Here is a 14974-nt window from a genome sequence, read left to right on the forward strand (position 1 = left end):
AATGTTTAAGGGATTCAAGGATTTTTAAAACCCTCATGTCAAAAATTAAGGATGCTAAATTTAGAGGTGCAACTACTACTTTTCAATGGTTGCTTTTCAAAGTCAGTATATTTATACTGTTCCCATAAATCAGCTATGAGAAATGCTCATGCGTAGGCTAATATTCTTACAAAACTATTCCAGCACGACAGCCAGGACTATTTCAAAACTAGAAATTGTATTTTGTAATATTTATCAATAAACTTTTGCCGTCCTACACCACAGTTCATAATTCAAGCTGGTCAAGTTCCACTTTTATTCTGGCTTGGCTCTGACATTTTAAAGTGATAGAATGCACTGATGGTTTTATGGATCAATTGATTGCACCCGTTCAGGCCCAACACAGGAAAGCACCATTTGACTTCAAAGCTTCCGGCACAGGGAGTTGGCTGGAGACGGGAAGTGCCTGCACACCAATGGGTGGCATAAACCCACCCCCCCCCCCCCCCCGCCCCCCCACCCCACTTCATCTCCTCGATCAGGCCATCTACCCACATCCCAACATAACGCAGGGCTTCTTGCCTGGGGCCGAAAGGAGTTAAAATCAGTTCGTCCATAAACAAAAAGCAATTCTCTTCAGCAAAAAAAAAAGTTTCTTCAAAACTTCTGAATGTTTCTCCAGCTGCATCTGGGATTATTAAGCCTAAAGGAGCAACTGTGGGACCAAAACAGCCTCACTATCAAGATAGCCACTACCGACTAAAACACAAATTTCTTCTTCAAACTCTTCTACAACAGTTTAGGTATTTTTCAGAACTACACCTGATTGGGATTAATACTTTTGTTATCACTGCGCTTTTCAGGACAGTGGAAATCTTCACTTTTTTTTGAGCCAAAGCTTTCAAAAAAAAAAAAATTGATTAGCAATTTCTACAAATTATGCCCTAAAAAAAATTCTCGGTTGGTCCAATGACTGGACCAAAAAGCATTTCACAGTGCTCCAAAGGACACCACATTGGGAAGTTTATAGTGTTGTGGTGCTTATGGTAAGATGCTACACTCGGACCCGTGGTTCCCACGGTAACCAGGGAGCACATACTGCAAACAGATTCATTTGTAGTTACTGAATCTTGCACTGGAAACATTTCAAAGCAAATGACTTGCTCCTCCAGTTGAAACAGTTATTCCTTCACCATTGAACTGGATGTTATGGATTACTGCACATTCTAAGCATTAAAGTATTACATTAAATTTTTAAAAAATTTCAGTGTCTACACTTGTGGCAACTTTGATGGAAATATAACCATTTCTTACCAAAATTTTTTTAAAGTTTCACATTTATTCTTGACAATAATTTGCGGCTTCTGACAATATGCTGGGTGGTTTCATAGGGATTAGGCTTCCTTTAGGTCAGCGATTCCACTGTCTGAAACCTGCCTTTGTCATGTTGGGATCATGGCGCGTGCTTGCAAGGAGAACGTACAAGAGAAAGGCATGAACTCAAAAGGAACAGAGTTACTGCAACATTTAACAAAACTAGGACTGTAATAAGTGTCAGTACATAACAAAAAGGAACATGCAGCCATTCCATTACTTAAATCAGGTGTAACAAGTACAGTAGGGAAAAAAAAGTTAAGAAAAACAGACAGGAAAAGTTCTACCATGTAGATTAGAGAGTGATCTCACTTTTGAGAGTAGTTAGTGTTCTAATGGCTGACAGCTCCATACTGTGCCACTGTAGCCTATCTGATAGAAACCTTATAGGGAGTGCTGAGGAAGCTCTTCCCTTCCCTACCATCAATTCATAACACTGGGACTACACTGTGCTGCAGAATGCAGTACGACCCAGTATATAGTTCCAGCGATCCTTGGAGTTACAGTAAAAATTGGAATACAAGTCAAGCTTTTATAATTCTCTAAATATATGTAGAATACACATATGCAGCTTTGCTTAGGGCTTTAGCCAAAAGGTAATGGTAAATTAAAAGAAACAAATTACACAATGGGTTTTGTTCAAGATAAAACATGCCAGCCAGTAGATAAATTCAGTCTGGCAAAAACTGCACCGGTCTTAATCCCTGGGAAGAGGGTGTTCAGCTACATAGGGTAGCACTTCCCCACAGTTGCGTCTGGCTCATCCTCTCCAAATAAAATGGATGCATGGAAGCAGAGCAAAGAATAATGAAAGTAGACATCTGTATTTATCCACTGATTTTCCTCTTTTAGGCTTCCAAACAGTGGGTTTAGAACAGATCCACTTCACTATCACCAAACGGACATTTCAGAAGTGTCCCTAGTGCCCAGACGAAATGGTGCTGCAGAGATTGAAAAGATGAACAATATTTTGGTTTTAAAAATAAATGGAACCAAAGCACTGGGCAGCACAGTCGCCCTGAGGATTGGAGCATCAGCGACAATTGCAACAGGGTGTGAGGGCGCAGGTTCATTCCCCAGTCTTCTCAGTTCCCAGTCTGGGTACGCCAAGGCAGAGGCATGAAGTGGAGGCTGCAGCATCTTCTGACAGGATGAAAGGGAGGATTAAAAAAAAAATAAAACCCATCTAATTCTGGAAGACAGCTCCTGCCTCCTAAATGGGGCCATCAAATTGGGAGCAGTGAAGGGTCAGTAGCTGACCATCTATCCTCTCAACAGAAGTGCAAGTTAAGGTACATTGAACAACAGGGATAGGTTGCCTCACAGCAAAGTGTAGTTTGTAAGAAAAAAAAACAAGCCTTGATTATATGCAGGAAACAGCTAATGGACCTTTATCAGGGAAGGGAGAGGGGAATAAAAGAATTGTACACTAGACCTGCTCCATGATTTTACTCAGTAACTAAATCACATGATTTTGGAGGAGGAAGAAAGGATGTTAATCATGTGTTAGTCGACCAACGGCAGGAGAGTCAGCATTCTAAAGGCGCAGTTCAGGCAATGACATCACTGTTACTCACCCTTATGGGAAATGGTTACACATTTTCCTGTTTTAGTAATGCAAATCGAAGTCTAGTTACTGCAGATAGAAGTCTAGTTACTGCTTAATCAACTTGGCAATTCCTCTTCAAAAACAAAAGTAGGCAAGGCTAGGAAAATATTAACTATATTAGAGGACGCATGATTTACAAGGATTTTTGATAACCTTCTAGCATGTACGATAAAGTGCATCGGTACAGTGTATCTCAAAATGTTCAAGTTGTAAGGGTTATATGGCCAAGCTTTCGAATGGCACTTTCGACTTCTAGTTAAAAATGACTTAATCTTCTGTTAAGGGAATGATCAGTTTGGTCAGAAGAAAAACAAAAAACATTTCCCGCGAAGTGCATTTAGCTAACAGTCTTATTAAGAGCACTGTTTGTACCAGCGCTGCTTAAAAAAAGTGAAGAACTATTTGGAAAATTCACATACTGGTGAACAAATCTGTATTATACATAAATACTGTTAAGTCACTTAAATACTATGGGTGTTCTTTCACACATTCACAAAATTATCAGCTCAAATAGGATGGGATTTTTTTTTCCAGGGAGGAGGGAATAAATCAAATATCTAAGGCACATGGTTCTGCGTGTTTACAATCTATGGAACATTTTATGATAATCTACATCTTAAGCATGATCAACACAATGCTCAGTCTAGTCACAGCATGCAAACACCCTCGGTCACTCGAGTCTTATGCCGATTTTAAGATTTCGTTTGGACTTTTCTCCCCACAGTAAGTACTTCCTTACCTTAAGGAACGAGTGAAGGATTAAAGCCCAACCTGCATTCCTGAAACTGCTGCCCTCCGACCCATAAAATGCCCAAAACACTACCAAACATCAGCGGAATACTTTCAAGACACCTCACCGGCTGAAAAGCGTCATAGTCACTCTTCTTATGACATTAATATATATGTATATTAAACTCCAGCTAGATAAGCTAGCACACGCTGTAGTAGTGAACTTGGCCATTGGGGGTTAGGGGAGGAAGGGGAAGATGATGTCCAGATTAATACAAGGATGAGAACATTTTAAAAAAATACTTTACGATCCCATTTTCCATCACAGTTAGTGTGTTTTTACGTGCAGGTCAGTTCCATTTTAAGAGTTTGTTAATGGACCAACAGTGCTAAAATGATCTGGACACTATATACCAACATGAAAGGTAACTTTCAAATCACCCCAGTCGTTCCTTATTTGGGACTTTCGATGGGGAGAGACTGCAAATTCTGTTGTCACCTCGGCAAGACGAGTTGAACTGGAAAGATCTGTTTCAGTGTTATCAAGGCGTCTTCGTTCCTTCATGGCATACTCTATACATGTGGGATAAAAGTCACATCTTCAGGCAACGGGTACAGGTCAGTGGCTTAAATAACACTGCCAAATGTTGAGGGTTAGTATGCATGCAAGCCATTTCAATTAACATGATGCGCTTCCTTCTGACCCTAGCGGAAAATCTTCACAAGGTCCCTGCATATGTTCCATCCAGTTTTCGCATGGGTGTGTCAGATCTATTGTTAGAGGAAGCTTCCTCTTGATCAAAAGTGTGGCCCGTGTTGGGTGCATCAGGGGCCAAAGTATTAGTGCCAGCAGCTTCTCTTATTACCGACTCCACCGTTTCGTTCTGTTCACACGACTGGTTGGAGTTGGGAGACTCCACGTCTATGCTTACAGGGTTTGTTCTTTCTCCGAGCACCGTCCCAGGGTCGCTTCTCTTCTCAGCTTGACTACTTTGCTCAAATGCCGGCCCAGTTCCGTACAGCTCCGGGTCCAAGCCGCCTCCGCCGCCCGCGTCTCCAATAACGGTGCGGTACACTTCCATCCCGTCGGGCAGCATCGATTTGATCTTGGGAAGCCAGCGCTTGCGAACCCGTCGAGCGTTAGTGCACATGTCGGCAGCGATCACATTCATCTCACTTTCTTTGAAGTTGGGAGCAAAATTCTGACAATATACTGTAAAAACAGATTAAAGCGAAAATTAAGCAAAATATTGCCAACTATTGAAGAATTTCACCGACAAAGACCATCAGTAGCATTTAATACAATGTTAAGTACTGAAGCTTACAGGGACCAAAGGTTATCATTAAGTAACCAATTTAATAAGCGGATAGGATTCACTGTTGGAAAGGTGAAAATTGCTTCAATTCTTGTGAAAGAAAAAAGAACTTGCATTTATATAGCGCCCCAGGACACCAGAAAGCACTTCACAACCAATGTATTTTTGAAGTGTAGTCACTGTAGGAAAAGCAGCAGCCAATTTACACACAGCAAGGTCCCACAAACAGCAACATGATAACGACCAGGTAATCTGTTTTAGTGATGTTGGTTGAGGGTTAAAATTGGCCAAGACACCAGAAAGAAATCCACTGCTCTTCTTCGAAATAGTGCCATGGGATCTTTTACATCAACCCAAGGGAGACGGGGCCTCGGTTTAACGTATCATACAAAAGACGGCACCTCAGACAGTGCAGCACTCCCTCAGTACGGCACTAAAGTGCCAGCTGAGATTATGTTCTCAAGTCTGTAGAGAGGGACTTGAATCCACACCCTTCTGACTCAGAGGCGAGAGTGCTACCAACTAAGCCAATGTGCTGGGCGGGTAAAGCATTTCCAGTCTCAAGTATTTCTCTATAAAGACCAGAAACTGAAGAATTTGAAGAAATAAATGAAAGATCTTTGCAGCTTTGAACAGGCACAAGGCGCCCTGATGCAAAACCACCACCATCCTGGTGTACACAACCCATTAAGTTGGCAAGAAACCCTCATTACGTTGAGATTAGATCCGTAAATTTCCTCATACTATATTCCAATCCAGCTACTCCAACTGCATTGCAATGCTTAGTGTTTGCCAGCTCTGAGCATTCTGATCCCGTTGCAGCAATGGGATTGGCAGGCAGATGGGAAAGACAAAACTTCTGTCCCGGATTATTGTCTCAAAGTTTCCCCACCAGCAACGTTAGGCTGACTGGTCTGTAATTGCTCGGTTTATCTCTCTCCTCTTTGAGCAGGGGTGTGACATTTGCAATCCTCCAGTCATCCAGCACCATCCCCATATCAAAGGAGGATTGGAAGATTGTGGTCAGAGCCTCCGCAATTTCCACCCTTACTTTCTCAATAACCTAGGATGCATCCCATCTGCGCCAGGTGACTGTTCTACTTTGAGTACTGCCAATCTTTTATGTACCTCCTCTTTATCTGTTTTTATCCTATCCAATGTCCCTACTACCTCCTCCTTTACTGCTACATTGCCAGCATCCTCTTCTCTAGTGAAGACAGATGTGAAGTATTCATTTAGTGGCTCAACCATGCCCTCTGCCTCCACAAGATCTCCGTTTTTGTCCCTAATCGCTCCAACCCTTCCCTTGACCACCCTTTTACTATTTATATATTTATAAAAGACTTTTGGATTCCCTTTTATGTTAGCCATTACTCTATTCTCCCCTCTTATTCCCTTTTTCAGATCTCCTCTGTACTTTCTGTATTCAGCCTGGTTCTCGACTGTATTATGAACCTTACGTTCATTATAAGCTTCCTTTTTGTGTTTCATTTTAATCTCTATATCTTGAGATCCAGTGAGTTCTATCTTTGGATGCCCTTCCTTTCCTCCCCTCGTAGGAATGTGTCTACTCTATAACCGAACCAACCCCCACTTGAAGGCCTCCCGTTGTTCAATTACTATTTTGCCTGCCAATTTTTAATTCCAATCCACCTGGGTAAGATCCCTTTTTAACTCACTGAAATTAGCCCTCCTCCTGTTTAGTATTTTCATATTTGATTGTCCCTTGCCCTTTTCCATAATGATTCTGAGCCTAATGATATTATGATCACTGTTCCCCAAATGCTCCCTCACTGAAACATGCTCTACCTGCCCCCCCCCCCTTCATTCCTCAGAACTAGATCCAGCACTGTTTCCTTCCTGGTTGGGCTGGAAACACACTTTTCCAGAAAGCTCTCGTACACATTTCAAGAATTCCTCCCGTTCTTTGCCCTTTACATTGTTACTGCCCAGTCTACATTGGGATAACTGAAGTCCCCCATTATCACTACGCTATAGTTCTTGCATCTTTCTGCCTGCAAATTTGCTCCTCCATCTCCTTCCCACTATTTGGTGGCCTATAGTATACACCCAGCTGTGTAATAGCTCCTTAATTCTAACCAAATAGATTCTGTCTTTGACCCCTCAACTACATCAACCCTTTCCAGTGCTATAATAGTTTATTTGATCAATCCTGCCATCCCACCTCCTTTTTTTCCTTCCCTATCTTTCCGGAATACCTTGTAGCCAGGAATATTAAGTACCCAATCCTCTCCTTCTTTGAGACAGGTCTCCGTTATTGCCACTATACCATAGTCCCATTTGGCGATTTAGGCTTGCAGCTCACCAACCTTACTTAAGCCTGGATTCAGACTTTTTAGCTGTCAGAGATTCTTTTAACGATGTAATAAATGTTAATTACTGCCCATCAACCTTTCTGGCACTGAAAATTAACTATTACAAGAGTGGAGTCTCATTCCTTCAGGTTTTAATTGAAGATTTAAAAAATGTAAATTTTTACATTTTTTTTTAAAAACACTTCCTTTCCATCCCTTTTTCTCTCTCTCAATCCAATTTTTTTTAAAGCTCTATTTCTCTCTTTGTACCTGATTTTACATTGCATTCACCCACTCTAATTTACACTTCCTTCTCAGTCCTTCGACTGTTAGATTGAAGGATTGTGATATTGATTGGTTAAGGAGATACCCAGTTGCTTGTCCTGTTCACTCAGGTCCCAGATGCTCTGTTTCCTTCGCTGTGATGTTATCACTTCACACTATGTAAATTGCCATGCAAAAAATTAAAAAACCTAAACGTGCAAGGGCAAGTGTAGCCAACGGCTGTCTCCATTAGATGCCCAGCCGCAGCAAATTATGGTTCAATAAGTCTCTTGGTCACTTTCCAATCACTTCTAATTTTTTGCCTTCAATTTAAACTGGCCTGGAACTGTACAAACCAGCAGGGATGCAAGTTCAAAGCAGTTTTAGTTATTAGTTTTTTGGTTTTAGTTATGAAATCAATTTAAAGTTTGAGAACAAAAATTATTTGTTTTTCCATTAACAATCATTTTGGTTTTTGTTGTTGAAAACCACAATGGATAAGCATACATGACCCTCATACACGTTTTAGTCACCTCCAGACTGGATTACTCAATTACTCTCCTAGCAATCTTCCCGTTCCTCACGTGCCATAAACTCAGTTCTACTGCTCACATCCTATCCAGCACCAAGTCCCACTTGACAATCATTCCCCACCCCACCCCGCCCCCCCCCCCCCCTCACTGACCGACATTGGTTCCTGGTCCCCAAACACTTCAAATTTAGAATTTGTTTATCCTCGTATTGAAATTCCTCCCAGGCTTCACCCCTCCCCACCTCTGCAACCTTCTTCAGACCTACAACCCCTTCCCCAAACTCTCCATTCCCCTGACTCTGGCCTCTTGTGCACCTCCCTCCCTTTGCCTCATCAGTCGCAACCATGCCTTCAGCAACCCAAATCCCACTTTCTGGAATTCCCTCTCTAAACTCCTTTGCCTCCTCATCATGTCCTCCTCCTTCAAATCCCTCCTTAAAGCCCATCACTTTAGTCAAGCTTTTGGTCAACCCACCTAATCTCTCTTTCTTTGTCTTGGTGTCAGTTTTGCTTACATCTCTGAAATGCCTTGGGGTGGTTTTCTACATTAAAAGGCATTATATAAATGCAAGTTATTGTGTTGTATGTTTTCATGTTCATAATGCCGAAGATCATTTAGTTGTACTGCAGCCAGGTCTAGCACGCTTGAAGGGGAAAAAAACAAAAGATGTATTGCCACATTAAATAACCGCAGCCAATAGTACTCCTGCCCATGGATAAAGTTATTGGCATCAATTTGGGGGTGGTAAGATTGCTAGGTTCCGCTGTGTTGTCATTTTGATGTCTCTTGGACAAGGTATTAAACAGAGGGTTAATTGGCAACAATGCCGGGGTTGGGGGGGGGGGGGGGGAGGGGAGAGAGGAGAGAAGAGGGGAACCACAATACTCCAAATATTATATAACCAAAGAAAATCTTCCCACTACTCAATTTTTCTCTAAGGTCCTAATGTAAATGGCACATACATTCTCACTGGTTATCCGACAACTTCAAACATTTTCACTCTTCCATCTACTGCAAGAATGAATCATTTACAACTCACATTTTACTGCATTCAAGACCCGGCTATCCAGAGGCTTTCTACTGGGGTCGCTAGTGGAGGAACGAATCCCAGTTCCGCAGCTATTTGCCAAAGTGTTGCTGAAAAGATAATGAAAAAGCATCATCATTCCTGGTGGACCCAGAGTACATTAGCAGAGCAAAGGAGGCTATTTAAACCCAACTAGCATACTGCATGGTCAAGCATTTTGCCACTCACCGGTCAAAGAACGAGGCAAGCAGGCGCCGGAGAAGGACCTTGTGTTTAACCCCTGCACAGAGGTGACAGTTCATCAGCTGACCTCGTGTGATGTAAACTCCTGAGCCTGCAAAAGGACAAATGCATTAAATGTCTGTGCTCTGCAGCTGTACTTGTGCTATATTGGTTTCAGAAATGGAGAGTAAAAATAATACTCCACAATCTATTTTTGTGTGCTTCATATGGCTTCGAGGGGGAAATAATTGCTATCTCCTTCATTAAACAATGAGGAGCTGATGTACATTTTAATAGCTGGAAAACATGCATGATGGAATACCCTCTAATTCCTGCCAGGGCCAGATGACACATCAAACTTGGGTATTGCTAGACATGAGGTAGCCATCAGGTCAGGGGGTGCAGGAGCTAGTGGAAATTGTGTTCATTTTTAAATTACAATTCAAACAATTATATATTAGTAGAACTGCAGATTTTCCATTTTTAACTGCTGCCCAGAAAACCCTCTAACATTTGTTAATCGTGTGCACTGCATGTGTGTGCATGCGATATTTATTCAAATGCTCAGTTGTATAATTTGATTGCCACCTCTCCATCCATCCAGACTCAAATTCCTAACTTCATTTGAAGTATCATGTCTATAGAAGTACCCAAACTCTCACTGATTTAAAAAAAAATGAACCTCAGTACTTCTCTGTTTTCAGCAAACGTACTTTACACTGTCTAATCTCTTGCTTGACACAGAATCCATCAATCTATCACGATCGCTGAAGGGATTAGTTGGGCACTGAAACCCTTAAAGGTTTGAATAATTAGAGCATACAACCAGCTATGAATAAATTTAATTTACATACATACAATGTTTTATTCATTAGAAACCCTTTCATTTGTTCCATTCAAGAGCTTTATATCAACAATAGTTATGCAAGGTTTGCACAGAAAGGACACGCTGCAAGAATGCTGCATATTTTCAACTTTGTACATTGATGCAAAATCTTTTGTAATGAAAAAGATTATTCAATAGTAATTGATGTCGATGTTCATGTCCAGAGTTCATACATATTTAAGTAGATCCATCAGCTAACAACATACTTAGAAAATTTGTGATACAGCACAGGTTTCTTATTAAAAAATCTGGTACTAAAATATTCAAAATACTGATGCTTATTTTTTTTTTATTGCCAGCATCATAATGATCCCATGTCTCTTTATTTTGTATGAATTGAGCCACTCAGAGCTAGAAGTTTAGGTGCAAGAAGGGTACCTAAAATTCAACCAATAAGAATCCATTTTTTCTGTGGGAGGGTTGAGGGTCAACATACTCTCAATATTACACATTCAGAATTGTTCAATATTTTAACAGAACAGCCCATTTTGAAAAATTCATACTTGGGATGTGAGCGTCGCCCATCCTAGCTACCCTGGAGAAGGTGGTGGTGAGGCTTCGTCTCAAACCGCTCCAGTCCATGTGGTGAAGGTACTCCCACAGTGGTGTTAGGGAGGGAGTTCCAGGATTTTGACCCAGCGACAGTGAATGAACAGTGATATATGTCCAAGTCGGGATGGTGTGAGACGTGGAGTGGATGGTGTTACCATGCACCTGGTTTGGGAGATTCTATCGAAGAAGCCTTGGCGACTTACTGCAGTGCTGCAGCCACGGTTCGCCAGTGGTGGAAGGAGTGGATGTTTAAGGTGGTGGATGGGCTGATCAAGCAGACTGCTTTGTCCTGGATGGTGTCATGCTTCTTAAGTATTGTTGTAGCTGCACCCATACAGGCAAGTGCAGAATATTCCATCACACTCCAAACTTGTGCCTTAGGTGTTGGAGAGATTTTGGGGAGCCAGGTGGTGAGCCATGAGTTAATGTACATGACATGTGTGCATGGATGTTAAATGTATTGGTATGACTTGGTCCATTATGTTGAGGTGTTAACCTGTAACACTTGCTTTAAAATAGTGGACAAGGTAATGTCACACAGAGCAACTTCTAGGCTTACAATTTTTAAGTAATAATCTACTACCTGTTAGGAACTTTTCAAAGTCTATTCGTAATGCAACAAAATATTTTTTTCCTAAACTTCTCAAAGACCTCTTTAGGTCTTAAAAATAAGCACAAGTTTTTCCTCATTGATTTTTGTGGCTTTGCAGGGAGTCACTGGTGCATTTCCCTTTATGTAACCATTGGTGTGCCTAACACATTCTCAATAACTAACAGGTCACAAATCTCTCATTACTTATTGGTGTTAGAGAGCCAAAAAAAATCATTGCTGAAATGTCAGGCCCTTTTAAAAAATAAAAAAATGTTGGCGTTGAGCATTCATGCCCATGCTGCAATTGAGTCAGACAACTCTTGGTTCAGACAAGGCTGAAAACTGCAGAGTAAACACCAAACCTCAATAAATGCATGTCACTCCAGCATGCATCAAATCCCAGAATGACAGAATTTGCCAACCCTCCCTCCCCCTTCCGAAAACAAATTGCAAAATGCCGCTGGGCAGCTAAGTTTATGGTGCCGCTAGACGTTATTCTGTTTGGTTGAGTTCTTGCCACTGAATTCCTTCAAAGAGAAACAAAATGGAAGGATACCAAATCAAATGTTTGATCAAATAAATTACAAGACCACCTGAAAGGGCCTTGTACAGATCTAGCTGTTGCTAAACGTTACCCAATTTTCACTATAATAAACTTTAGACTACTATACTCCTAAATTTACAAAATACATTGAGATCTAAAGCTTGTTATGCTCAAGATATTGATCCCAAAGTGACAGCTGGGTGCTGTAAAATGTTCCCTGGTATCTAGCTGTCACTTTAATGTCAAAATCTTGAATACAATATCGCATGCTACAGCATAAATTTGAAATGTATCGCATTATTAAACTCTATTTTGTGCAATAACCTCCAGACTCATCTAGTTAGATGTACTAAACCAAATCTATAATGGAAGCAACACTATCAAGCAGCACTGCAGAATGAAGGAGGCACAAGAGATTGAGATATCCCTGGCCTCGATGTACATTTTGGCAGTTCCATTAAGCTGTACTAGATGAATACTGACTACTATGAAAAGACAAGAGCAGTGAAGTCTAAATGACTGCGTATCCTTCCAAAGTTCAATTCGTTGGAGGTAACTTTTCTTTTTAAATTAATTTTAAAAAAGCCTTTTTGGTTCTAGTCAAAAGTTTTAGACTGAACTCAAAACAATTTCTAACTAAAACATTTTCACATGCTTTTTGAACACCACTTGAGAGTCCAGGAACAAATCAAAAGGAATAAGCATTTGCAACTGACAACCTAGAGATGCAGCATTGGTGTACGTACTACACAAGCCTCTAACTCAGCTGAGCCAGACGCTGGGGAGAAGCATTGACTGGAGGATATATACGCTTCCCACTGGGAGGAAAGTCAAGGCTCTTGAGCCATTCGCTGGCCAAAAAGAGTTAAGAACACAAAACTAAAAAAGTTGGACAATTAAAGTTAAACAGTTTTCAAGGATTATTTATACTTTGCAATCTTTGTATTCAGACACCATCAGTTGTTCACTTTGTTGCAGGACCCTTATGCTGAAACTAAGGTGACTGGATTTGTTAAGATGGACGCTGTGTTCAATGCACATTGCAGATATTTTAGAAAAAGCCAAGCGTCTGGAAAGAGGTTTGAAATAACAACTTGCATTTATATAGCGCCTTTAACATAGTAAAATGTCCATCGGCGCTTCACAGGAGCAATTATCAGACAAAATTTGGCATCGAGCCACAAAGATACATTAGAACAGGTGACCAAAAGCTTGGTCAAAGAGGTAGGTTTTAAGGAGTGCCTTGAAGAAGCAGAGAAGGGTAGAGAGGCAGAAGGGTTTAGGGAGGGTATTCCAGAGCTTTAGGGCCTAGGCAGCTGAAGGCACAGCCACCAACAATACAGCAATTAAAATCAGGGCTGCGCTAAGAGGCCAGAATTGGAGGAGGGCAGAGATCTCGGAGGGTTGTAGGGCTGGAGGAGGTTACAGAGATAGGGAGGGGCGAGGCCGTGGAGGGATTTGAACAAGAGAAAGAGAATTTTAAAATCAAGACGTTTCCAGACTACTGCTGAGAAGGTTTTTCTACTTAGACACAGAAACAAAGTAAAGATTCTGCATGGGTAAGTTGGCATGTAATGATGTAGAGCAGCTGGGCAAGGAACGCAGAGGTCAACATTGCAGGATTATGACATGTACAGAGGAGGCCCAGGAAGTTACAGCTTCAATCAACCAACTGTTTGATAGTCAATTTTAGCCAGCTGGGCACAAAAATGCCAGAAGTCTAATTACTTAATAAAACTGTTACCTGAAAGACCGGTCACCCTTGGCTCCAGATAAAACTACTCTAATGGATGCTGGCTTGGCGTGTTTATTTTTCGAGCTGCATCACCTCCACTGGCAGAGCATACACAGCAGATGCATGCAGCATAATGATCACACCAAAACTTTATCAAGTGAAAAGACATCCTAATGAAGTGCCCAATATCTAAAATTACTGGTGTTTCTCAGGCTACTGCTCTTCCCCATCATCAAAAGGTATTGACTGGCTGATTAAAAGCTACGAGCTAAAGGCAGCCTGGGAGCAAATATTCTGTCTACAATCAAAACGCACCCTCGATATGACATGCATACGAACATACAGAAAAGACTGACAGTAAAAGACCGGCTGGTCCATCAAGCCTGTCCTGAACAGTTGTGACACAACTGAGCATCACGACTCCAGGTGAATTCTCCCACTCTTAGTCGTGTCATCTCCTGGGAGAAGGAAAAAAGACAAAAAACCCTAGGCCAATTAAGGCAGGGAGAGGGAGGGGGGAATAGAGTCAGAGTTATACAGCACGGATAGAGGCCTTTCGGCCCATCGTGTATGCGCCGGCCATCAGACCTGTCTACTCTAATCCCATATTCCAGCATTTGGTCCGTAGCCTTGTATGCTATGGCATTTCAAGTGCTCATCCAAATGCTTCTTGAATGTTGTGAGGGTTCCTGCCTCCACAACCCTTTCAGGCAGTGAGTTCCAGACTCCAACCACCCTCTGGGTGAAAAAGTTCTTTCTCAAATCCCCTCTAAACCTCCCGCCTTTTACCTTGAATCTATGTCCCCTTGTTATAGAACCCTCAACGAAGGGAAAAAGCTCCTTAGTATCCATCCTATCTGTGCCCCTCATAATTTTGTACACCTCAATCATGTCCCCCCTCAGCCTCCTCTGCTCCAAGGAAAACAAACCCAATCTTCCCAGTCTCTCTTCATAGCTGAAGCGCTCCAGCCCTGGTAACATCCTGGTGAATCTCCTCTGCACCCTCTCCAAAGCGATCACATCCTTCCTGTAGTGTGGCGACCAGAACTGCACACAGTACTCCAGCTGTGGCCGAACCAGTGTTTTATACAGCTCCATCATAACCTCCTTGCTCTTATATTCTATGCCTCGGCTAATAAAGGCAAGTATCCCATATGCCTTCTTTACCACCTTATCTACCTGTTCCGCCGCCTTCAGGGATCTGTGAACTTGCACACCAAGATCCCTCTGACCCTCTGTCTTGCCTAGGGTCCTCCCATTCATTGTGTATTCCCTTGCCTTGTTAGTCCCTCCAAAG

At 41.8% G+C, this 14974-nt stretch overlaps 2 protein-coding genes across 4 annotated transcripts in view; one reads left to right on the plus strand and one right to left on the minus strand.

Moving 5' to 3' along the window:
• The window catches only part of LOC137300351 (xenotropic and polytropic retrovirus receptor 1 homolog), an 89035-nt gene extending 86559 nt beyond the window's left edge, over positions 1–2476 (plus strand). The window contains exon 15 of the mRNA XM_067969435.1: positions 2206–2476. Within this exon, the coding sequence (XP_067825536.1) occupies positions 2206–2476 (271 nt within the window). The remainder of the gene's footprint in view (positions 1–2205) is intronic.
• LOC137300653 (nucleus accumbens-associated protein 2-like) overlaps positions 1–14974 on the minus strand; it is a 96036-nt gene that overhangs the window by 3355 nt on the left and 77707 nt on the right. For 2 of the 3 annotated variants that reach the window (XM_067969881.1, XM_067969879.1), the window contains exons 4-7: positions 9375–9480; positions 9159–9256; positions 4191–4904; positions 1294–1444 (exon numbers count right to left, since the gene is read on the minus strand). In XM_067969881.1, the coding sequence (XP_067825982.1) occupies positions 4411–4904; positions 9159–9256; positions 9375–9480 (698 nt within the window). In that variant the 3' untranslated portion in view covers positions 1294–1444; positions 4191–4410. The remainder of the gene's footprint in view (positions 1–1293; positions 1445–4190; positions 4905–9158; positions 9257–9374; positions 9481–14974) is intronic. The other variant, XM_067969880.1, reaches the window with a different exon arrangement.

The sequence above is a fragment of the Heptranchias perlo genome, chromosome 31, assembly GCF_035084215.1.
Source record: "Heptranchias perlo isolate sHepPer1 chromosome 31, sHepPer1.hap1, whole genome shotgun sequence".
In the NCBI taxonomy this organism is placed as follows: domain Eukaryota; kingdom Metazoa; phylum Chordata; class Chondrichthyes; order Hexanchiformes; family Hexanchidae; genus Heptranchias; species Heptranchias perlo.